Genomic DNA, 25,416 nt, shown 5'->3' with positions numbered 1-25,416 from the left:
AGTACACCCATCTTCTGATGGCTGTTTCCAACAAGGTAAGACTCCATGCCCCAAAGCTCAAACTGTTTCTTAAACATGAGAATGTGTTCACTGTACTCAAATGCCCTCCACAGTGACCAGATCTCAATACAATAGAACAACTCTGGGTTGGAATGGAATTAAGAGACTTGTCATGGATATCTAGCTGATAAATCTGCAGCAACTGTCTGACGCTATCATGTCAATATGGAGCAAAGTCTCTGAGAAATGTTTCCAGTATCCTTTTTGAATCTATGTCACGAAGAAGTAAGGCAAAAGTGATTATCGACCTTGTACTAGTTAGGAGGACCTAATAAAGGGTCCAGTAAGTGTATGTGTGACTTTGAGTTATATTGCAAAAATAAAACACTTGATTACATATCAAAAGCAACATTTATTTTCCAAGAACTACAAAAGTACTACAAAAGCCAGAGATAAACCCCACTAGTGGTTACTGTTGATGTACAGATGCAGTCCACCACCAACTGAGAGGCACAGTCTTACTGTGGAAACCCAGGACAAAACCTCCACCTTGCCCATATGTACCCTTCAATCTAACCTTTCACCAGAAAACAGACTGATATGAAAATGTTAACATTAAGAATGAGTGATGAGAAAATTGAATGCGTATGGACCTTGAAATCATTCAGAATAATACCGGAGCAGCTAACTTGCAACTTTGGAAAAATTATGATGCACTTATGGTTATCTTCTGGTCGGGGCTTTGAATGGATCATCCTGTATCAAAAAAAAAGAGAGAGATGAAGAAAAAAGGATTAAAGCACGAGTCAGAGAAAACTAAAAGATGTAACAATGTTGGATAAATATATGTGTGATGTCATGAATTCAGATGCATTTTTATTGCACCTAAAATTATATGATTTAATGTTAATCCCACTTTACACGACACATCCTATACATGAATTTGCCTTCTTGTTTTACCTCATCATCATCGCTGTCCTCAAACGCAACTCCTCTTGACTGGCTCTGGCTCTGAGAGCCGTATTTAGAGAAGGACGATGATGATGAGGATGACGGTCTGGTGTAGAAAAGAACAAAGATTTTAAGAAAAGCCATTGCTCTAAAATACAACACTATATAACACTTCTACAGTCTAGGTTTAAACAAACATACTTTGGAGGGGGTCGAGCAGCTTTTGTTACGGGTATATCTTCATCTGAGTCATCAATGATCACCTAAAGATGGATAAATATGAGATTAAAGGTTAGTTGACCATATGCTTCACTTAAAAATAGAGGTGTGTGAGTTTATGAGTGTTATCGTTTATCATTAACTCACTTCATCTGCGTAAGATTTGGTGGCTCTAGTCCGAGAAGGCTTTTGAGAGGATGCCTGAAATGCTGAAGAGCGAGGGAGGAAACATACAGTGGACGGGGGACAGATTTCTGTGAATTTTCTGTGGTTCTCTTTGTGGATAGACAATTGCAAGATGTTTACATACAGACAGTCACACTAACAGAAGTTTACATTCCCCTACCCTGCAAAATGCTCCTGCTTTGGGATGTTGTTGAGGACTTCTGGGACCGACCCCGACCAGCTGGCTTTGGTTCAGAGGCAGTCGCACCTGAACAGCCCGAAAAATAATGGAACAAGTCATTGAAATCATGGATTGATATTATATACGTTGCTTTTTCTGTACTATCACATTAGCCTTGTTGACATTTATGCGAAATGTCATCCCATCATGACATCATGTTGTCATCAATGTACATTTCAGAATTATACAAAACACTCCTTTTTCAGGGAACACAAAATGGGTTAACAATTTAAAATTGTTCTGCAGCAATGGAAGTCGATCAAGCCTTGAAAGCTGGTGCTACAATTCCTACAGGTGTTTCAAATTTTCTAGATTACTTACAAACTCCTTTGTCTGTATAAAGCAGTGTTGGAACACCCTGTGGTACCATACCCTTGTGAGCATCAGCTGAACAGTACTGTATTGCAGAAACTAGTGTGTTGCTACACAAATGGTGAGAAAAAGGCAATTAACAATGGAAGAGAGACAGAGCATCATAACACTTAAAAATGTAGGTCCTTCCTACAAAGAAATTGCAAAGAAAGTCAAGGAGTCGTTATAGTTTCTTTCACCATCAAAAGCTACTCAGAAATTGGGGCAAACTCTGACAGGAAGAGCTCTGGCAGACCCAAAGCCACAACTGAATCAGAGGACAAGTTTCTGAGAGTTAACAGCTTGCGTGATAGGCGGCTCACAGTACAAAAGCTTCAAGCACAGCTTAATAGTGGTCGTAGTAAACAAGTCTCAGTTTCAACTGTGAAGAGAAGACTGAGCTGCAGGTTTGACAGGACGAGTTGCAGCAAGAAAGCCACTGCTAAGACGTCAGAATAAGACAAAGAGGCTTGCCTGGGCTATGAAACACTGTCATTGGACTACTGAGGACTGGAAGAAGGTATTATGGACTAATGAATCAAAATTTGAAATCTTCGGTTCATCATTCAGGGTCTTTGAACGCCGTCAGTAGGCGAAAGGATGATTCCACAGTGTGTGGCATCAACATCAAAACATAAGTCCAAGCTATGCCAGAACTACCTCACGAAAAATGTACAAGATGGTAAGCGTGAAAACATGGGGTAGCCGGCACAGTCTCCAGACTTAAACCCCATCGAGCTGGTTTGGGATGAACTGGACATAAGAGTGAAAGCAAGTCAACCTACAAGTGCCACACATTTATGGGAACTTGTACTTAGTCACTGCACTGTTGCATATCAAGACTTTTAAATACACCTTTACTGCTTCTCTTTATCGCTCTCACCTCTGCCCCTCCCTCGGCCACCACGGCCTCTGCTTCCTCGCCCTCTGCCTCGTGTAGGTGCAGCAACTGGAACTGAGCCTTCGTCAGAGTCCATAGTAACATCTGAAACATCCTGATCTGCGAAGTCACCATCACCACGCTCCAACCGGTGAGCCTTGGCTCTGTTCATAGCCTGAGAAAGAAAGAGACAATTAACCAAACATAGAAATGAATTTCAGGCTTCAGTGAATTCATTACTTACTTCTTGGATGTCTTTCGCCTCCTCAGCTGTGTTCTTTTTGGAATCTCTGAATAGTCGAACCTGAAAATATAAAAACATGAAAAATATATAATATAACCACAATAATTACTCCACTTCCACTACATGCCACGTTCTTTTACCTCTGCATCTATATCCTGTTCTGTGGTTACTCCTCTAGACTGAAGATGGAGCTGTGTCTTCTGCAACTGGTAAGTGATAAGCTCCTCGATGGCTTCCTTTTCATCTTTGTCAACAAACTCCTGAATGGCCTTACCCATGCCTTGCTCGGTCAGCAGGGACAGCTGTACCTTCTAGACATACAGAAAGAATACAAAGATTAAATGCCAGATGAAAACAAGAGATTTCATACACTAAACATGCCGGTTTTAAGATGAGCACACCTGCTCTGCTGCCTCAAAGTACTGCTTGACAAGGTCCTCCACTCTCAACCCTTCGACAGCAGTAGGTTTGAACAGCTTCCCATAGTCAATACTGCTCTCATCTAAAAAGCAAAATTAATTAAATCAGAGGGCTGAATGGTCAGTTTGCTCTCTGAAGCAAAGTTACATAAATAGGTCAGTGACAAAACATTTCAAATAGTATACTTTTCTACATTTAGGATTCAGAACCCATCTGTACGAACACACAATAAAAGCATGTTACACCACATCATGGGATTTATTCAGTGCTGAGTTAATGGTGTAGCGATTCACAGCAGCAGCCAAACCTCTGATTTCCTTCTGTTCACGTCGTCTGACAAAGTGAATTATGTCTTTCGGGTTGGCCACACGATCCACAAACTTCTGGCTGAACCGTGAGGTATTGAATGCCTCAAAACCTCCACTGTAGTCCACCTGCAAAGAGAATTTCATATTTAGATTTAAATTAAGCAGCAACATTAGGATGTATGCACACAGTGTGTCCATCTTACTCTAAGGCGAACAAGAGGTTTCTCAGGGGTAAGCGGACATCCAAGTCTTTCCCTTTCTGCTTCGTCCAGCATCTCTGTGACCTTTGCAAAACAATAGTCCTCCACCTTCTTTGTTACATGAGGTGTATCTGGTGTAAAGCAGTCCTGATGATCAGCCAGCACCACATCCTCAATGAAGAACTGACGCACAGTCTTCAGGGGGATCTCTTGCAATTTCATTTTACGACCTTTCACCCTCAACAGACCAATTTTCCTAGATACAAATAAACAGACAAACCGTGTTTTGAGAACTGACATTAAAATACATGCAGAATGTGATTCATTTAACGTGTGTGCATTCATACTTCTTGGTGGCTTCTCCAGGAGAAAGGGATGTAGCTACAGAGCTTCCAGGCTGTGACACATAGAAGAGCTGCTGTTCATTTAGGGTGGGTTTAATCAAACACTCATGTTCATGACCCCACACCACCAGGTCAAGGAAATCATCCAGGAACTGCTCAGGAATGTAGTTTGTGGGACCATGTTTACTCCTTGACAAAATACAAACACAGAAAAAGTTGTTGTTTTTTTATGTAAATAGCTAGGTGCTGCAGTAAAAAGATATTATTAAATTAATTAACATGTGCTTATTTATGAACAAGTTATACTAATACAAGATTTTTTTCATGTCACAACTTCCCTCTCATATACACAACACCCTGTATTTTTACTGAGGAACACTTAGAGATAGACTTGTTTAGTAAATGAAATAAATGAATGCACCATTGTGTACTTATTTAATTATTGAATTAATTAATTATAACACATATTAATAATTCATGATAAGACATCATTATTTAATTGTATGACTAATTAACTAAGATAGGAAATAAATTCAACAAATTAATAAATAAATTAAAAAATAATAATTACTTAAATTAATTAGTTAAAAACATGTTTTACTATTTCACTATTTATTTATTTTTATTTCATGGTTCCTGGATCATGAAGTCATTTAAACTATCACAACAACTCGTCAACAGACCCACACATCTGCTTGGTTACCCTGCACAGCAAATCAAGATGGCCCAATCCCAGATTATGGATTATGGATTGATGCAGTGTCAATGTCAATAGGTGGCTATGTGGATTTGGAGTATCCAGGTATCCCAGAATACATTTCAAATTAAATCGCCAGTAACACTGTTTACTTTAATGACCTGTTTAACTGATTACATGATGAAGTATTTATTTATGTATTTATTTAATACTGTTTGACACTTTCAGCACTCCATAGTTTGACACAGCTGCATCTCAAATTCTTTTAAATGATGTAGTTACCTGTTCTGATGGATGGTGAAGAGGTTAAACCAGCCATCTTGGTCTTCTTTCGGGCGAAGCATGGATACCTGTTTGTTGACAAACATCCTGTACAGGCGCTCATCTGGGATAGAACCTTCAGACACATTAATACAAAATTAAAATCAATCGTTGATTGATTGACAAATCTTAGTGAAACAACAAGATTATTTTAGGAATGGACACTACTGATCCATCTGGAAACATGAACCTACCAAGACCATATAAGGCAAGCTTGGTGATGCCTTTCTGCATTAAAATGGGACTGATCTCTATCTTCTCCACAGAGTGGGAGTGGCCAAAATGATTGACAAGTCCGGAAGCACTCAGCAAATCCAATGCACACAAGCCTTCAGCCTTGGAGAAAACATACAGAAATCCACATACTTGGATATTAGTGCATAGGTGTCATGGTCAGGTGTGTGGGAATGGAAAGAGAGGACCCAACTGCAGGACTCACAGATTTATTACAACGAAACGGTGAACTGAACATGAAAGGTTGAACTTAACTACTGAACTAGACTGTAAAAACACATGATGAGTTGATGACAACAAGACAAAGAACTGAGGGAAACTGAGGGCTTAAATACACTGGATAACGATGATGAGTGTAAACAGGTGAGAACAGCTGAACTAAATCTGATTAATGACAAAGAGGAAGTAGAACTCAACAGAATGCACACAGACAGAAGACTAACACAATAAAACAGGAAACACACATGTGAAAACAAACAATGACAAAAGGTCCAGAACTGAAAACACTGGGTCAAAGGAACCCTGACTATGGCTGTATCCCAATTCAGGGTCTGCAGCCTTAAAGGCCGCATTTTAAGGCCGATTACGTCACAGCGACGCGACGAAGGCTGTCCCGATTCAAAGGCTGCTCGAAATGCGGCCCTCAAATGCGTCCTTCATTTCCCTGAATTTTAAGGATGTGGCAGTGTAGACTTCGTGGCCCAACATATCCCAGAATGCATAGCGCGGCGGTGGGTGTGGATAATTTTGCCGAAAAAAAACGGCGGAAGAGGGGTGCCCGAAGAGTAAACCTTTAAAAGTAAGTACTGAATATTATGTCACTTATTTATGTGCAAATGTTTAATAACGAAGAACATTAAAACATTACTGTTGGCCACATGTCGGGAAAGTTATGTGACATTAGCGATGTTTGTACTAACTTGGTTTTAAAGCCTTTACTTTAAAATATACGCCGTTCAATAGTTGACCTTAATCTTACAGAGAATGTGATGATTTTATGGATATTTAAAGTAAGCACTGAGACAAATTTAGTAATGTCAACATATTAAAAGAACAATATTTGTCTCTTACATATAACACAGTTATATATACAGTGTCAAAGGAACCTGTCTTTGAGTGAAGATTTAAGGTGAAAGGAAATATAAATAAATGCAGCTTGAATCTTTACTGAAGCTCAGTATTTGAAACAGAGTTCATTCACTGCTGTAATAACTAATAATGATTGAAATGATAACTTTAATATTGGCCATATTATATTTACATTACCAAAGTGAGATGACTTTAGTCTCATGAACAACATTAGCTAATTGTTATTTACTAGCTAATCTTAAAATGACTGTTCAGTACAGAAATGAAGCCCAATAATCATGATTTCACAGTCCCGTGGTCTCAGCCTCAGATACTTATCAAATCAAAGCTCGTGTAGAAACAAACAAACAAATGAACAAAAGATTTTCTCCTTCATTTCTGTCAAATAATGCTGTATGAAACGTTTCCAGCTGTTAGTGTCATGGTTGCTAGGCAACCTGGGCAGCGCGACGGAGGCTAGACCGCCCATTTCACAAGCCTCGCACTTCCGGCCTTAGTGGTCTTTGAGTATGCGGCCCTTGTGGACCGTTAAGGCTGCGTACTTTAAGGCTGCAGACCCTGAATTGGGATACACCCAATGGGTGTTGTATCTGAATTAATAACTTCCTTTGTTACTAAAAGCAACTCACTCCAGTTGGGTCATCATGGTTCCCATGAATGCTGAACACAGGAATAGAGATGTTCAGGTTTTCATCCTGATAATTAACCCAGGGGAACCTACAAAACATCAACACACACATAACATTTATACATAACAAATAAAACAGTGGATTATAAAAGTTTAGCAGACCGCTTACCACGTGACATTAACTTGTTTTTTGGACTTGTATTAATCCTGAAATACAGTGAAAAACCTACTAACCATTCCTTAGATGAGTAAAAGAGTAAAGAAACCAGTGTACATACTCTCTCAGAGAAAGTGATAAACTTTCATGACAAGCATCTTGCTTGTTATGGGGAGAAATTGGGAAAGGAAGGGCTGAAGAAGGATGTTAATTTACTAGTGCTGTTATGTGTAACCATGGCATTCTACTCGACTGCACGCCACACGATTTAGATCATTATGTTTTTTAAAAACTAATTATATTGGACAAGATATGAAGGCGTACAAAAGTTTCAATAATTATCAGTATTAAGATGTCAAGATCGGTAAAAAAAAAAACCCAGTTACTGGACTGACTGGAATTGTAGTCACTGGATCAAGTGGACCACAGTCATTGCTCAGGTATTTCCCTGATTTTTATTGTATTTATATTATAATGATACTGACACATCTCTGTACATTATCTCTTACATCGTCAATGAGTCAGCATAGCTCATTTCTTATTAATATCAGCGGTACTGAGGTGAATTGTTGAAGATATCTGTAATTCCCATCAATAAGTGCTGCTGTTCCCAAAACTTTTTTTGAAGTGGATCTATCATGGGCAGACTCACAGTTAGCAAGTAAACCTATGATGTTGGAAACAGATACTGTTTTTTTGTATTCTTCTATCTGAAACACGAAATTATTGATTGAAATCAGTGATTAAAAAGGATTCTCTTTCTGTCCTTGATGATTGCTGCACCCAACCATGCAGCAGAATATAGGAATTGTGAGGGGAAAAAAGTAGTGATAATTTGTATGTTAAGTGTGTTGGATGTGATCGCTACCACTTATCATGTCCAATATGGCGAACAGTTCTTAAGCGACCTGCACATGACATTACGTCCAAAACCTCTATAAGATGACACCAAGTGAAACTGACTGTGTTGTGTTGAAGTTGACTTTCTGGTCACTGAGGATTTCGAAGCGTACAGGCGAGTCTCCCATGCAGTATTTTCGCAGCATAGTGAGGCACTTGTGAAGACACTGGCGTGAAGGTTTGTTGTCATGGAATAAATCGCCACCAAGGAGGATGAAATCTACCTGTTAGCAAAGAAACAGGCAAAAAGGAAAGAAATGGGTACTTGAGACATGCGGAGGTAATGGTCCATTCAGGTCCAGTTACAACAAGCATGCACCTCATTTTGCTTGGCACATTGCAGGATTTCATTTAGTGTGTTGTATGTGTCATTTCCACGAATGGCATCCTTCTCAAGGTAACCAAGGTGAATATCTGTAGCAATCAGGATCTTGAAAGTATCCTCATCATCTCTAGAAAATGGAAACATATGTGTATATATTACATGGATATAAACATTACATTCAAGAACACATTCAAGAGGAAGGACTTAAAAGACCATACGAGGTATTCTCTGAAGACATGATGATGTGTTTACAGCTGGCAGGGGCTCAGCAATAAGGCTTTTCTGCAAAAAATACAAACAATATAAACAATTAATATTTATTTTAAAAATATCTTAAGGAAACCTAAGATATTAAGAAACGTAAGAAAATTAATCACAAACAATAACAATGAAAATAAGTGGATAGTTGTAAAAAGTTCAGAATCAAAATTAGCACTTTTTAAGAGTTCCTATGTCCCAGAAACATGCTAACGACACACTATGCATGATGAACCGCCGACCTAACTTATTATTATGTTAGTAAGACGGTAGCTACAGCTAACACTAACACGTTATTGGAAAGACAGCAGGTTAGCTTTTGCTTGTGTTGGAAAGCGGTGGGTGAAATGTATTAATAGTATAACTACTACAAACCTATCTTGTGTTCGTAAATTTGTTCGATGTAGCCTACAGTTAAGATGCTCATACGGCCTAGGTAACGACACAGTTTGGAAAAATAACACGACCATCCCACTTACCTTCTCTACAGTCTCTAAACTACCCAAGTTGCCATAAAATTCCCGGCAACTCTTGCAAACCCTCACTCCACCCCTCAAGGGTGCCTGAGAGTTATTGTAGTTTCATTCCTAAACATCTCGATTCTTTAAAGCGGAATCTCCGCTGAGGAGAAACTACATTTCCGGTAAGCCCACCGTGTGCGCTTGTTTTATTGATATTGGCACTCCGGTCCACGTCTTTTATATATCCTTAGTATCTAACGAGTCACAATGTGATTTAAACCATTCGTACCCTTCAGAAACCATGGACTGTGTCGCTTGCCAAAGTGGTGTTTTCTTTTGCACAGTCCATATTAGCACAAGCGGCTGTACAAACTGTGCTTAGCTAGCAATCTGTCAGTCGTAATTAAAAAGCGATGTGCTGTAGTTCTACTCTCAGCTAGCATTGCGTCATTTGCATTTCTTTAACACATGCGAGACAGGCTGGAATGGTTGCATTTCAATGGAGACTCTGCCAAAAACACTCGCAGCTGATGCTACGCGGGAAACGGTAGTATTACCAGATTTGGGTGAATTTCAATTGAAAGAAAAATTAAAAGCAGGTTGCCACCGTTTATCTTGAGTTAGCTAGACTGCACAGGAAGCTGCCTAGCAGCAGTTGCTACAACTCAAACTAAACGATGTTGCAAACCTAATAGTGGGCTGAAGTTATGCTGTGTTTGACGTGAACTGAACGGAATGAATATAGGTTTTTTTTCTCACGGTCATTTCACTTTCTGTACTCCATTTGTTGTTTTTTGGCCCTGTTCTATTCGCTCACTGTAAAAAATGTAGATGCCAGCAGTTATCTAAAGTCTAATATGGAAAACGCAGATAACTAAATAACATTTAGTCCTGTTTCCCTGCAGGAACCTTATCCACCACCACCAACCTGTGGACCGGTGCCTGACAGTCTGTCTCTGCCATCCTACAAAGACTACCCAGCTCACCGACCTTTTATCAACACACTTGTGCATCACAGACCTCAAACACACACTCATCAATCATATGTTCCATCATCACCCATCAAAGCCTTCCCTGAGACCAACAGTACTGGTACAATTAACTTGTGCATCTCTTTTGTCGCCTCTGTAGAGTTTCCATTTAGGCATTGTAGTGTTTCAGAGCTCCATGGTTACACATGCAACATGATGCTGCACTACTTGAATGTCTCAGCTTCACCAACATCTATTCATTCGTCCAATCATCCTTTCTTAGCTCCTGTCATGTTATCTTCTTTTTCCTTTTAGACCCCAAAAATATCTTGTTACACCAGATATGTCACCATATGCAGACCATTCCTGTAGCTAACTTATATTTTTATGTCTGTGTAGTGATCTTATCTGCCTTGAGGAACCTCCAAGAAAAGATCAGGAGGTTGGAGATGGAAAAAGGACATGCAGAGCGGAGTCTGCATGCACTGGGAAAAGATGCTTCACAAACACTTCTACAGAATGAAGATATTACACCGAGACTCTTAAATGATCAAAAAGACCCAGAAAGACAAAGAAGTGCCCAGTCCAACTGCAACCAAGGTGAGAATAGATAGATAGATATAGATATATAGATGGTGATAATAATTTAATTACCTTTTCATATACTTTTATTACTGTGTTGTTTCAAGCTGTAGTCTTTTTTTGTTACCTACATGTCTTCAGCGTATCTTCTCTCTATTTCTAGTGCTGATCAACCACCTTGCTGCCGCAGAGTCTCGCTGTTTGAAGCTGGAGCGACAGCTGGATCACATGAGGAGGATGCTGCGCAATGCCAGAACAGAAAGGACCAACCTGCTCAAACAGCAGGTTAAATGTCATAGCCTGTAGCTTTTCATTTAAAATATACAGTGGTCCCTTGTCTATCGCGGTAGTTACGTTCTAAAAATAACAGGTGAAATCTGCGAAGTAGTCGACTTTATTTTTTACAATTATTGTAGATGTTTTAAGGCTGTAAAACCCCTCACTACACACTTTATACACTTTTCTCAGATATTTTCACACTTTTCTCTCTTGTTTAAACACTCTCAAAGTTCAAACCTTCATAGAAAAATAAGTCCAGTATTATAGAATGAAACCAAAGTCACCCGCGGTTGCCTTTGACGGTGCAAAACATTTCGTCGACACTGTTGTGTTTGTTGGGGAGAAAACTTACAAGCATACAGTACAGCACTTCAGAGTCACACTGCTAGCGATAGAAGATTTATGTAAATTTGACAAGCTGGACGCATTCTGTACTGTACAGGAGACACGGCACGAGATTGACTGACAATGGTCTACAGCCAATCAGGACGCAGAACACAATGCACTGTAAAAAAAAAGCATGTAAAATTGCACGAAAAAAAAAATCGAAACAGGGAGGCCACGATAGATGAACCGCGTTATAGCGAGGGACCACTGTATTCATTTAAAAACTTGAAATCAGTAGTCAGTAGATCCATATTAATTGTTATCGTCCTTTCAGGCCATCTTGCAGAAAGCCAAATCAGCTGAGTGGCAATCTGACACAGCATCACAGTATGCTCAGTTGGACAAGCTGGAGAGACTTGAGCAGGAGTATCTCAGACTGACACGTACACAGAACATTTCCGAGGTAAATATACAGACGTGTTGACGTAGTGTCAGGTACACTGAAATTATCTACTGAACAACCCATGCTCTTCTGTCATAAGGAAGAGAATATTGCCATTAAACATCATAAAATCCATGGCAGTGGGATCAGGTTTCCCCAGACTACCCGCAGCTTGTTTTTCTTCAAGCATGGTTTGAGTAAAAAGAAAAACTTTAAAATAACCACCCAAGATAAATCAAAAGCATGAGTATCAAACTGCTGTCCTGGGGGCTGTAAATGTCCCACTAAAGGGTCTGATTTTGGCCCACAGTTAGCTTTGCAAAATGAGAAAATTGCAGTGAAGCAGTGCATAATTTGTTGGCTATTTCACGGTACTACTTACTTAAATATAGATGAAGCAAGTGGTTCACAAAACATTTAATCACTAAAATAGGTTGTTTTTTCATGTCAGAAATAGGACTTTAAAGCATCTCAAGCTGTTCATCACCTGCTTTATAAGTCAGTACATCATTAAATGTGAATGTTTCCATAATCTGCATAAACGTGTTTACATTAAAAGAAAAGGGAAGAGTTCTGAAGTCTTTTCTAAGATTACTGAACAACAGTTTTAGTGTAATTTTCAATTGAATTTCCCACGGCTCATATTAAAGAAAACAGATAAATGTTCACAAGAGTTTAGAAGAAGTCTTTAAACAGACCAGAACAAGACAAAAAGAATACTGGTTCTTAAGGGGAGCTCAGAATTTAAAATCCTGTATGTTGTCATGGACCTGGATTAAACCTTAATCTGCACATTAAGAAGCTAAGAATTATTTGCAGGTTTGTTCTTTATTTGTCAGTATTTTCTATTTTTACTGGACTTAAAAGTGGTAACAAGTAAAAGTTTGTGTTTTGATATATTCATCGTATGATGGGTTTGTTTGTCTTCAGATGAAGATCCTTGAGTTGGAGATGAAACTACAGGAAGAGGAGTACCAAAGAAAGCTCATCCAAGACAAGGCCAACCAAGTAATGAGACATGAAATATAATTTTCATCCTTGCTCTCTCTGTTACTCACTTTACATACTTTCTTCTTTCCAATGCTCAGCTACAGACGGGGTTGGAGGCCAGTAGGATCCTGCTGCAGTCTGTGTCACCGTGCCGATCCACCAAGAAGTCCAAAGAGAAGAAGTCCAATACAAAGGTTAAGACCTTCACATGCTCAGCTCATGGTTTTACTTCTGTTTGAGACTGCTAAGGTGTCTTCCTTCTTTATAAGTAGATGGTAGAAGAGACAGTTTTGCTCACAAGTGTAGATTTTATTAAAAAAGGTTAAACATGTTCATCAGGGAAACCAGATAAAAACATCAATCCAAATTCCATCTTCCCTAGTTTTATTTCCATTTCCTTTCCAGAAATCATCGCAGCAATATTCCTACACAGAGCCACATTATAGACTGAGCCTGAGAGATGTACCCTTTGTTGCTGGAACGGTATAAAAAGAAATGCCAGAGTGATGGAATAAAATGGTCTGCCATATTTAACATGCACTTCCCTTACGCTGACTCGCTCTCTTTCTCTGTGACGTTTAGTCAGTAGGCTGCAGCCACTCGGTCAGAGCCAACGTCCAGTCAGTTTTGTCTCTCCTGAAGCAACACCAGCCCCACCTCTGCAACAGCCGCGTCCTCTCACGCAACACAAACGGCTCCGGCACAGACGGCCACCGGCGTTCAGACAGTTCCTCTTCTTCCTCTTCGGCTAGCGGGGAGGAATTATCGGAGCTGCTGCAAGCCCTGCAGGAGGAGCTGCGACTCATGAGCTTGTGAGCAGTATTTCATTTGATCTCGACATGGAGCAAGTCACAGACGAAGATTATCAAAAGTACTTTGGGGGGTTTTTTCAGTGTGTTTCTGCGTGTGTGTTGCAGGGAGCATGATGAGTTAATGAGGCAGGTAGAGGATTGTGTGTTTGAACAGGAAAGAAAGGAACTTCGGAGAGTGCAGGAGAGGCTGTTGTTGAAAATGGAGAGGAAAGGAGAGCAGATCAGTAAGCTGTACAAGCACAAGTCACAGGTGTGTTTTCACATATGCAGTCACTAGTTTTCTTTCTTGTTATTTATTTTTTATTATTATTATAATTTGTTAAAGCTTGTGTCTCTTATCTTTTCCTGTCTCTCTGCCAGATAAAAAAGTTAAGAAAAGAAGCCAATTGCAGGCAGAGCAATGGGAATGAGGTGAGGGTGTCTACCACAGTGTCCACCAGAGGTCACTCTGCGGCAGCAGTCAAAGCTAGACCAGGAGACAGAAGCAAGATGAATCTGAGGCTCCTGAGGGACATGAAGGCTCTGCAGACCTCATTACGGACCTGACACTTGCCCACACTTTAGGTCACTCTTGTTGGTGCTATTTACCTACCCTCAGCAATTACTTCAACTTCAAAACAGACACTGGCTGAAAAACACTAGATGAACACGAAGAACCAGCCTGTGTTTACCAAGCGTCTATTTGATGAGCAGGTTCAAGAGCATATGACCTGAAATTCTTTAATATGTTTTTACTAGAATATTTGAAAAGACTGTGGTATGAGTCAGATTTAAGATGTCACTGATGATCAACACTAAATGACTTGTTGTTTTTTCTTAATGATTTCTCATATTACTGTCTGACAATATGTTGAGAATATTTTAAAGAAAACTGGGCTTTAAATGGTACTTGATTTATTATTTACAAGTACTATTAAAGAGACAGTGTCTTGGTTCATGGAGCATTTTACCCCCAACATTTTCCTCTTATCTGTTTTTTTTATGCCAGTAGAGACTATTGAAGTCTCTCTACATCTGTTTTAAATCCTGCAATTTGTGTATGTAAAAGTTACACTTTTATATTTTCTATGCAGTTTTAAAGTCCATGATCATTTCTAGAAGTGGCCCAAATGTGAGGGGATTTATTATTTTTACAATCAGGAGTAGCCTGGATCTTAGTGAAGACACGTTTATGTTTTTATGTTTGTGCAGTATTGGTCCAGTACATCGTTTTGGTTGTTGAGATTTTTTTGGGGGGTGAGGGCTGGATACTGAAAATTTCCTCAAACCCTCATGTGCTTGAGGTGCTCCTCTTCCAAAGACTTGTCCTTCCTGCGTTTGATGCTGGTGTCCGACTTCAGTGAAATCACAACATCCATCAAATAAATTCTCCATTCCTGATTACTTTTTCCTGAAATTGTATGAAACATTATACCATTGCATTAAAAGACCATTTAAATGTCTGTTTCTGTTTCCCCTTTTTTAATCCAGATTAAATTCTGTTATAATTTCCTGCATTATCAGCGATGTAAATAACAGTACCCTCAAGTTGTTATTGATTAAAATGGTCCAAATACAAAGAATTGTTTATCTGCACATAGAGACTTGACTATACAAATATATGAATCAAAATTACTTAGATGTGACAATAAGAACACATGTTGTAACCCTCCTAAAATGGGTAAAAAAAAAAAAGAAATTTGGCTGCTACAATTGTAACTCATTACCAGTTATGAGTTACAGTGATTTTCAAGTCCCTGTTATCAAAGTGTTATTTATAAGAGGCTGTATGTCACCCAGACCCCAGGGGGGTTTGTTAGCACCAGGCTGGACTGAACAACTCCTTTGTGGAGATGAGACTGGGAAGTCTCTAAACAGGCTGGATTTTCTTGTTGGTTATTTTATGAGAGAAGAGACCGGGACGAGCAGGGTTTGTAGCTGGGTGTGGTGAGAGAGCGGTGTGACGATAATCCTGAAGGGGAAAGCTGCTGGTGGACAAACTGAGCCAAACTGCACAGAGACATGGTATGCTGCTTTTCATGGTATGCTATCTTTTATTATCTTAGTTTCTTAGCTGGCCTGATTTGTTTGTTGTATTCCTGACAGTATGGATTTATTAATGCCTGTTTGAAATCGCTGGTAGTGGAAAAGTTTGGCGAGGAGGCATGGGTCAAGCTCAGGTAAAAGAAAAATTTCCCTTTGAGAGAGTTGAATTTTTCAAAATCTGTTTACTTTATTAATGAATTTTTACAGCAGAAACACATTTCTGTTACATTCTTAAAACATATAGGAAATAAACATATTGTCTTCCCAAAATCATCATCATTATCATACACAGGGATGAAGCTGGAGTCCAGGACACCTTCCTGACACATGAAGTCTATGAAGATGAAATCACTTTGCACTTAGTGGCAGAGGCCTGCAAGCTTTTAGGTGTCTTTCCATTCACGAGTTGTTTCAATATATGAAATTGAAAATTCCAGTCAGACCTGTTTTTTTTTATTTATTTATTTACTTTCAGGAGTAAAACCAGAGGTAGTTTTGAGGCAGTTCGGAGAGTATTTCTTTGAGTTTTGCAAACGCTCCGGCTACCATCACATGCTGCGGACTTTAGGAGGAAATCTGTCTGAATTCACGGAGAATTTGGATGCACTTCACAGCTACCTGTCGCTCTCCTATAAGGTACTTGCTTTCACATCTGTCTCTGTCTCTCTCTCTCTCTCTCTCTCCCCCCCCCCCCCCCCCCTCCTCTTTTTTTATGGAGATATATTTTATTATTCCCTGCTTGATTCTTGCAGGAGATGAATGCACCTTCTTTTCGAGTGGAAAGGAACCCTGATGGAACCATGCTTCTCCATTATTATTCTGACCGCAGAGGACTTTGTCACATTGTTCCTGGTTTTTTTGGAAACATTTCCTTTAGAAATAACAATTTTGAGCTACATTATTCTCATTCTTAATATGGAGTATTTGTATCTAAATACCAAGTGTTCTCTTTTGTAGGTATTATTGGTGCTGTTGCCAAGGATTTTTTCAACAGTGAGATAACAATGGAGATTGTTAACCAGCTAGAGGAACTGGAGAGAACTGGAAAGAAGGAGCATGTGGTTTTCCTAGTTAGCAGTAAAACTGACGCTTCCTCGAAGGCCCAGATCCTTCATTCTTTGACTGATGAACCTAATGCCACCGTCGGGATCAAAAAGGTTAGATTTTAGAAGTGGTAAATTAAACAACTATTTTATTTTACTGGAATTCTAACTCCTTTCTGTTTATGCAAACAGTCCCATCATGAAAAGAAAACAAAGATCAGTTTCACCATGCCCAGGAGTCACTGGCAGACATCAAAGGAGTTGGTTCACATCGGAAAAGGTACAGTTAACATAAAGCCTTGGAGCAATGGGCTGTGCCCAACGACTGCTATCAGACTGGAGATAACTGCACAGGAAGTGTTGTTTTCATTTGCATGTATAAATAAATATTTACAATATTTATTTTGCTATACAGGCAAATCATTGAAGAATTTTGAACCCGTGTATCCCATGAAGCTCAAAATTGACCTGCAGACTTTCTGCCATGCTTTCCCTTTCCATGTAGTCTTTGATGAGCAGGTAAAATTTACAGAAATATATACATAGTTTAGATTAGCGATGAACAGTCTCTGCAGAAACCAACTCAAGAGTCATAAATAATTAGGGCATATAATATTAACGGTGAAAACCTAATGGTGGTGGTGTGCGGTACAGCTGGTGGTGCATCAGGCTGGAGTGAATCTCCAAAGGACTGTCCCTGGGCTGCAGATTGTGAATATCCATTTAGATGAGTACTTCAGCATTGTGCATCCTGAGGTGACTTTCACGATCTCCAGCATCCGGAAGTTCATCAACAGCCACTTTGTCATGCAGACTCGCAGGGAAATGATGCCTGAGGCATGGAAAGACCGGCCTATGCTTCAGCTCAGAGGTAAAAAGAAATAAATATTTTATTTTTCTTATGTGTGTATTTTTTTCCATCTTCTGTTATTTGTCTTCAGGTCAGATGATCTGGATGCCTTCTCTGCGCTGCATGTTATATCAAGCCTCTCCTTTGCTGAGAAGCCTTCAGGAGCTGGAGGACATGCACATGCACATTTCTGACATTGCACCCCATGATGTCACCCGGGACCTTATCCTACTCAATCACCAGCGACTGGCTGAAATGGAGCTATCCAGTCAGCTGGAAAGGAAGAAGGAAGAGCTACGCATCCTGTCCCAGCACCTTGAGGAAGAGAAGAGAAAGACAGAGAACTTGCTGTATGCCATGCTGCCTAAGCATGTAGCCAACCAGCTGAAAGAGGGCAAAAAAGTAGAAGCAGGTTAATAGATAGTTAAAAGATATAAATACTGGATAATTTGTTTAGGCTTATCTGATGTGGCTGTTTTGCATCTTAATGTGTGTGTATGTCCTACAGGAGAATTCAAAGAATGCACCATATTGTTCAGTGATGTAGTGACGTTTACCAATATCTGTGCCATATGTGAACCCATTCAAATCGTTCATATGCTTAACTCCATGTACCTGCAATTTGACCGACTCACCACTGTGCACAATGTCTACAAGGTAAATATGAATGGTGTAACCTGTTTTTTTGCAAGTGCATTTCACTGGAAAAGAAAAGAACCATTCATGCATTTCCATAAAGCTTTTGGTTACGGGTTGGGGTTTTTTTTTTCCATCATGTCATCTGTCTGAACCTGACAGAGTATTTGTCTGTTTTTACCAGGTTGAGACCATAGGGGATGCCTATATGGTGGTAGGTGGGGTTCCTATACCTGTCTCCAGCCATGCTGAGAGGGTGGCCAACTTTGCTCTGGGCATGATTATAGCTGCCAAGGAGGTTATTAACCCCATAACTGGAGGACCCATTCAGGTGCAAGGAAGTTTATAGAGCACTTCTTAAGTAAACGGTTGTGAAATAGAAGTAATTTTACTCAATTATTGCGCTACACCATTATGGTAGTTCTGCTGTAAGCAGCAGTGACAAAAACACACTTTCGAGTGGAAGAAGTCTTCTTTCACTCCCCCAAATGCACCTGTGCCAGAGTTTGAATCCAAATATACATATGTAACTCCATCTGTGTGATGTTTTGTATTTCTGTAGATCCGTGTGGGTCTCCACAGTGGTCCTGTATTGGCAGGTGTAGTTGGGGAAAAGATGCCACGCTACTGTCTTTTCGGAGACACTGTCAACACTGCCTCTCGTATGGAGAGTCACGGCCTCCCCAACAAGATCCATTTGAGCCCAACTGTATACCAGTGAGGAGACACATAATGTTGCACAAGAAAACCTGCATCCATACACACTTCCATGTGCTATGAAACCTGTGTTATCATCAGAATGATTACTGCCTTTATTTCTAAGTCTTGCTTTCATATATTTCAGGGCTTTAAAGAACAAATGCTTTGTCATCCAGAAACGAGGAGAGATAGAGGTGAAGGGAAAAGGGAGTATGACCACTTACTTTCTTGAAAGGAACACCGGAGTGAGCGAGCAGCAGATTATGGGTCTCTGTGACCTGGAGGCCACAGATGGAGAGGACAGCAGCCAGGGAAGCTACCAGCCAGGTCTGTATAGACCAAATGTAGTGATTTGTTGTGTGTCTTTTAAATTATAACTGATGGTTGTTTGACATTTCTGTCTGTACAATTCCTCCATCTAAAGCACAAGTGCACACTGCAATAGATACACAGCCTTAGTATCACATCCTCTACAGAGAAAATAACAAAATCAATATGACAAGAGGGGCACCTCAATTTCAACTGTATATAGAAACAGTCTTGGAGCAAATGTGACCACATAAATTCCTCTAGAGTGAATAAAGTATTCTGATTCTGACTGGGTTTTTGTCCTCTTTTACAGGTTTTGAAACAAAGCACAGAGATGAGCCTTTCTTGATCCCAATGAATTACAAAGACAGTCCAAGTGAATCTCTGCCATCATCAAATATATCTGAGATTCAAATCCGCCCAATTCTCAAGCCCTCAGACTCAGAAAGCTATGGAAGCCTCGACACTGAAAACCAATCAGAGGATGGAGCTCCTGACCAGTTACAAGCTACTGCTAAATTTGGCCAAACAGAATACACAGAGAAAAACGTAGAGGAATTAGACAGTGATAGCCATGTGGACATGCAGGAGCAAAACTTGATGAGTGATTCTTTGGAAACTAATATTGAAAGAAAACATAGCCAAACCCAGTTCTGTGTAGTTCTCTGAGCTGCTAATACCATGCATAATAGTTTACAGGCTGTAAATGGTTTATCAGCAAAAGTGGGTGTAATGATGAGCATGAACCCTTGCAGCTGACACCAACTACTGACAAAACAACTTTGCTGCAGAGATTATGTTCTGTACTTCATCAGTTAGAGTGATTCGCTGCACTGTACAAGGTTCTCTGTAGATGTGTCATTTATTGGATGTTGCAGATCAAATGTTGAAGTTGCAGGTGAAGTTCAAGTAATGATTATATGCTTTGGTTGTAGCTCATGCGTCTTATATTAGGAGTTTTAATTGTGTCTGCCCTGCACAGTGACAGTGGCACAGTAAGCAAAATGTTTTCATGTTATTGAGAAATGATTATCTATCTATCTATGGAATAATAAAACAGTCTCCTTTAAACATGACTTTCATACCATTTATATTTAATATAAATAAGCCAAACACTGGTTTCTTTTAAGAAGACTTTTATACATGAAAGCAGAGATTGTGATTTGGTTTTGAGAAAAAAAAATACATGCTCAGGAACAGCAGGTCATCTTCAGGAAGTCCATTGACCCTCTTCTTCAGTTTACATTGTGAAAAGAAACTAAGATGAATAAATAATGAATAAAACATCGCTCATGAGGTCTGAGTCAGCGACCACAGCTGTCCGTAAAAGGGTTGTCACCTGCAGGTGTGTGTGTCACTCTCAAGCAACACCCCAGGTCAGGTGAAGAGACCAGATATCTGATCCTCGCTCCGGAGGGCTCTGTGCTTCATCACTGTTGACCATGGTCAGATGAAAACAACACCTGTAACCAGAGTCTTCTGTTTGTGTGGTCAGGTGTGATAAAAATCGGTCTGCTGGCTCACTCACTAAGAGCCCAGTCTACGTTAGCCTAGATGAAGAGGCCAACCTGTCACCTGTCGCAGGCCACAGAGGCTCAGTTCATGTCTGAATTTTGCCTTGTTTAAAGTCTGGTTGTTTTCTCAAGAATCCGTCTCAGTTATGGAATCCAGGTCAGACAGTTTAGGATCCTCCTGGTGTTTGGTCAGAGCTGGTCGACTGGTGTAAATGTCATCCACAGGTAGAAGGAAGGTGACAGTTTTCACCTTGGACCTTAAGGTGCAAAGAAAACACGGGAATAATTTTGCTGCAGTTTCAGAAATACTGTATAAAGACTAGCTTTTTGAGGCAAAGCAATGAACAAAGTACATTGAATTTAGCCATTAATGGAGACAGCAGTTAAAGCCTCTGTGAGGTCAAGTTTAAGATGAATTTTTGTTTAAGGCTACAGTTGGGGCATTTATAGTATTTATCTCTACCTGTTTTTATGAACATATTCCTGCAGGGAGTGCCGGTTGGTAACTTTTCCCACATCTTCCTTTGTTGAGTTACCAAAGACACCTTTCCCATGTTGGATTTCTTCTTGCAGTCTTTCCCAACCAGAGTTGCTTGGCTGGACCCTGTTAATCCTTCCGTCCTGTACAGTCACCCCAGACAGGTTGGAACTTGTAGAGTACCTCCGAACAGTCATCACAGTGTTTTCTGTGAAACAGCACAAACATGATGGATTGAAAGATTTTTATTTATTTATTTATTTTACAGGGCAGGGATGCCTATAGACAGGAAACAGTAATGTCATGTTCTGAGGTGTCTCTAAATATTACATTTTAAAGGTTATATTAAATTTACGAATATTATAAAAGGCTATAATTAACATGTTTTGATTTTTCCTTAGATACGTTGTTGGCATTTATTGTGAATAAGGAATCTCCTCAAATCTCCTTAAAAAAGGATGACCATTGAATCAGAACGAACCTATAATGAGTCCTGTTTCTAGTTTTAAAGTAAATTTTTATCGTTCATCGTTCATCATCGTTCATCGTTTATTTATATAGTACTTTAAAAACACACAAGGCTGACCAAAGTGCTGAACAATAGAAACATAATAGATACCATAAGAATAATAAATACGATAAAATAATAAACATAGCGAAAACAATAAAATATAAGTAAATACAAGTCAGTCAACCACTGAGTCAAAAGCCAGTGAATAAAAATGCATTTTCAAATTTTTATATAATAAAGAACCCTAAGAGATAGCCTATCATACTATTTCATTAGTTTAAACTCAGTCTGATGCCCCACTCCACTTCTCTTACCCTTGTATTGTCCCTCCAGGACCGGCGCAGACGCATTTCGCCTCAGGTTCACATAAGCGTTATCGTCCTTGTCAGCCTGCTTCTTAACTGCTGATGACACGGGACTAGCTTCTCCTGGCATGGCAAGTGAACGCTGACCAAAGTCTCCCCGCAGCTCCCGGTTCTCCGCTTCAAGCTTCTTGATTTCGTCCCGCATCTCCATGATCACCTGCGCCAGGCTGCGGGTGCTCTCCATGGTGCTGTTGCTGCGGTGCCAGTACCACGGCTTCCCAAACACCGGCGGGGAGTCGCGCAGTAGAAGCTCACCGTGCTCCTTCGGCTTTATCATTGCGGTCCACAAAGCTTTTGTGGTCCTCCTGCTTAGAGGCTTTCCAGGTTCTCTGCGTCTCTCAATCTCGGTCCAGATCTTGTTATGGGGAAGATTATGTCGCCTTTCACCACTTGTACACCTGAAAGCGCTCCGGTGATCATCCAGCAGCACACAAAGAATGTTTTATTCATCACGCCCGGCGTCCGGTTTCAGGAAAACTAAGCAGGGGTCGGAAATGAATTGTGCACTGCACAAAAGCTAGAGCAGCACTTAAAAGGAGTTTTTGACATCGTTATTGTGCCTATAATATTTGTAGCAACTATATGTTTAAGGCGTAGGAATGATTTTGGCATTTCAGCTTTACTGTGTGGGGGTCATTTCTCTGTTAGGATTACAATGTCCTCCCCCTGAAATATTAATTAAATCTGTCAGCCAAGACAAATCTTGGAGTGAGACTGAATAGGGGCCTGTTCTGTTTTTTTGGTGTGCGTGCGTGCGTGCGTGCGCGTCCGTGTGTGTGCCCTGATTTTGATGCATAAGATCATTTAGAGCAGAGCATTTAAAAAAATAAGTGTAATTGATTATTTGCACAATGACAGTGTGAGTGTCTTTTCAATATGAGCAATTTTACTCAGAAGACAGATATTAATTAAAGTCTATTTAATAGGCTATATGATCCTCTGTCTCATGAATATGCATGTTTGATGAAAGGGAGGAGGGGGGTTAAACCAGAAATTGCAGGCAGTTTTGAAGAAAAAGACAGTAGAAAAAAAGCAGGTGTTTGATAATAATAATAAGAGAAGGAACAAACATGAAATGCAACAGGATGCACTCCAAAGAAAATTTCAGCAAATTACACTCAGTGGGACTTCCATAGTCAGGATGAATGGTCTGGTGTGCCAGTAGAGCTCATGTGGCAACAGGTTGTGACCCCTTATAAATAGACTACAAAGTCTGTGAGTGCACGTGTACCCTAGCTGGCCCGACTCAAACAAAAACTGAGGTTACCCACATAATTTAAAATGGCATAATCCATAATATACAAGTGATGTAAGGAAGGGTGTTTAGCTAATTAACAAATTAAAATAGAGCCCCAGTTGGTTTTCTCATGTGTGACTTGGACTGAATGGTGGTGGCTCAGGGCAACCCGAGCCTCCCAGAGTCTAGGCCACTGGGACGGAGACAGGCACACATAAACTAGTCTGTGGAGGAGAGAAACCCAATAAGCTCCCCTTTCTGGTTCACAAAATAGGCTACAGAGAGGGAGGGAGGTGAGAGAGATGAGACTGAGGATGGGAGTACTGCCTAAGACAGTTTGTGTAGAGGACTTATTGTAGAGGGTCAGTGCAACTCAATCTGCTGCACCTCAGGTGTGGAACAGAGGGAGTGTGAAGAGACAGACATAAATGTGTCAGCTGTCTTGTCAGACTGCGATAACAACAACAGACAAGTGTGAGAAAGAGATGGAGAGTGAGTGGGAGAGAAATAAAGGCCATATTTTGTCTTTTACCACCAACTGCATTTTCAGGGCCACTTAACCTCGTTTTATGTGCCGTGTACAAACCCCAGGCTTAGCATCAATTAGTAAAGAACCACTCTGCTGCTTTATCTCTGCATGGTCAGTAATTATACCCAACAAGTGGAAAAAAACTGACATCAGATCCGTTGGAAAACTGGTCACTGTGGGAGCACACTAAATTTTAATGCCATGTCACTTTCAATGAAACCTCAACCACAATTTTATACCCTCCAGTGTGCTAAAGTCAGTGCAACACACTCTACTGACAGATGCATTTGTGAGAGTATGTGTCTATGTTACTTAATTTCAACTGCCTATGTGGGTATAGCTTTTGAGTGTCCTTATGAATTAAATCAAGCAATTCTACCTGATGACAGTTGTCTTATATCAGGCTGTGTTGAAGTATTATATACTAAATAATAGTTTTAAAAAAGGTCTGCAAAACCGTCTCTAGGGTTTATAGAGAATTATTCAAAAAGACAAAACATCCTATGAGTGGCAGCTCTCTGCAATGAAAATGCTTTGTTGATGGCCAAACTGCTTTGAGCTGATAAAAAGGCAACAGTAACTCAAATAACCACTTGTTAGAACCAAGGTATGCAAAAGAGCATCTCTAAACATGGCAAGGTCAAACCTTGAAGGAGATGAGCTACAACAGCAGAAATTGGGTGCCGCTCCCGTCAGCTAAGAAAAGGAAACTGAAGCTACAATTCACTCACCAAAATTGGACAACAGAAGGTTGCTGCTGATGGTATAATGATGTGGGGATATTTTGTTTGCACACTTTGGGCCCTTTCAGTTCAATTTTATTTACACAGTGTCAAATCACAAAAAACAGTTGCCTCAAGGTGCTTTATATTGTAAGGTAAAGACCCTAAAATAATACAAAGAAAACAGAGAAAACCCCAACAATCATATGAGCCCCTATGAGCAAGCGCTTTGGCGACAGTTGGAAGTAAAAACTCCCTTTTAACAGGAAGAAACCCTCAGCAGAACCAGGCTCAGGGAGGGAAGGCCATCTGTCATGAACGGTTAGAGTTAGGGGAGGAAAACAGGACAAAGACACACTGTGGAAGAGAGACAGAGATTAAAAGGAACCAATGACTAATACTGTTTGGAACTAAAACCTTTTGTACCAGAGTATTATTTATAGACAAGTCTACCTACCTATGAAGTATTGTGGTGTACCATGTCCATGCCTTTATGATCACAATGTAGCCATCAGTGTTGGGGTACTTGGGTCGTTGACCCAGTGTTTTGTGTCTTTTGATTCATTATGTTCTCGGTGTATTTTATATTTCCTGGTTTAGTTTACTTATTCTATTGAGTTTATTCAATATTTCTAGTTTTGGTGATCTTGGTTAGTATTTGGCCCTGTTCATGTTTTGGTCTCGTCTGTGTCTTGTTTGTCT

The 25,416-nt window shown here is 40.0% G+C and overlaps 3 protein-coding genes across 5 annotated transcripts; 2 read left to right on the top strand and 1 right to left on the bottom strand.

The window, feature by feature from the left end:
* Positions 1 to 392: 392 nt before the first annotated feature.
* On the bottom strand, positions 393 to 9,474 carry mre11a (MRE11 homolog A, double strand break repair nuclease). Its single transcript, XM_063494198.1, has 19 exons — positions 9,412 to 9,474; positions 8,893 to 8,956; positions 8,669 to 8,801; positions 8,413 to 8,573; positions 7,294 to 7,381; positions 5,536 to 5,677; positions 5,303 to 5,417; positions 4,327 to 4,512; positions 3,983 to 4,235; positions 3,779 to 3,905; positions 3,453 to 3,553; positions 3,192 to 3,362; positions 3,052 to 3,111; positions 2,811 to 2,982; positions 1,517 to 1,603; positions 1,318 to 1,379; positions 1,153 to 1,214; positions 961 to 1,057; positions 393 to 756 (listed from the first exon to the last, which is right to left on the bottom strand). The coding sequence occupies exons 2-19, from the start codon at positions 8,910 to 8,912 to the stop codon at positions 724 to 726; spliced, it is 2,070 nt and encodes a 689-aa protein (XP_063350268.1). The 5' UTR covers positions 8,913 to 8,956; positions 9,412 to 9,474; the 3' UTR covers positions 393 to 723.
* A 217-nt stretch (positions 9,475 to 9,691) lies between these two features.
* On the top strand, positions 9,692 to 15,238 carry cep57 (centrosomal protein 57). Of its 3 annotated transcripts, XM_063493199.1 has the most exons (11): positions 9,692 to 9,940; positions 10,299 to 10,485; positions 10,764 to 10,964; positions 11,110 to 11,231; positions 11,887 to 12,015; positions 12,925 to 13,002; positions 13,083 to 13,178; positions 13,390 to 13,467; positions 13,567 to 13,796; positions 13,902 to 14,046; positions 14,157 to 15,238. In XM_063493199.1, exons 1-11 carry the CDS (start codon positions 9,893 to 9,895, stop codon positions 14,340 to 14,342), a joined length of 1,500 nt encoding a protein of 499 aa, XP_063349269.1. In that variant the 5' UTR covers positions 9,692 to 9,892; the 3' UTR covers positions 14,343 to 15,238. The 3 variants fall into 3 exon arrangements, with proteins under 3 accessions (XP_063349269.1, XP_063349270.1, XP_063349271.1); XM_063493200.1 differs by lacking the exon at positions 13,390 to 13,467; XM_063493201.1 differs by lacking the exon at positions 14,157 to 15,238 and having other exon boundaries at positions 13,951 to 14,046.
* Positions 14,439 to 20,027, top strand: gucy1b2 (guanylate cyclase 1, soluble, beta 2). Its single transcript, XM_063492481.1, has 15 exons — positions 14,439 to 14,489; positions 15,882 to 15,955; positions 16,114 to 16,208; positions 16,297 to 16,457; positions 16,574 to 16,673; positions 16,779 to 16,978; positions 17,057 to 17,144; positions 17,280 to 17,383; positions 17,519 to 17,735; positions 17,806 to 18,126; positions 18,223 to 18,371; positions 18,535 to 18,681; positions 18,913 to 19,067; positions 19,195 to 19,376; positions 19,672 to 20,027. Exons 1-15 carry the CDS (start codon positions 14,439 to 14,441, stop codon positions 20,025 to 20,027), a joined length of 2,400 nt encoding a protein of 799 aa, XP_063348551.1.
* Positions 20,028 to 25,416: the final 5,389 nt, after the last annotated feature.

This window comes from Pelmatolapia mariae, linkage group LG14 (assembly GCF_036321145.2).
Source record: "Pelmatolapia mariae isolate MD_Pm_ZW linkage group LG14, Pm_UMD_F_2, whole genome shotgun sequence".
NCBI classification, from domain to species: Eukaryota; Metazoa; Chordata; class Actinopteri; order Cichliformes; family Cichlidae; genus Pelmatolapia; species Pelmatolapia mariae.
This window is presented reverse-complemented; position numbering and strand designations above follow the sequence as displayed.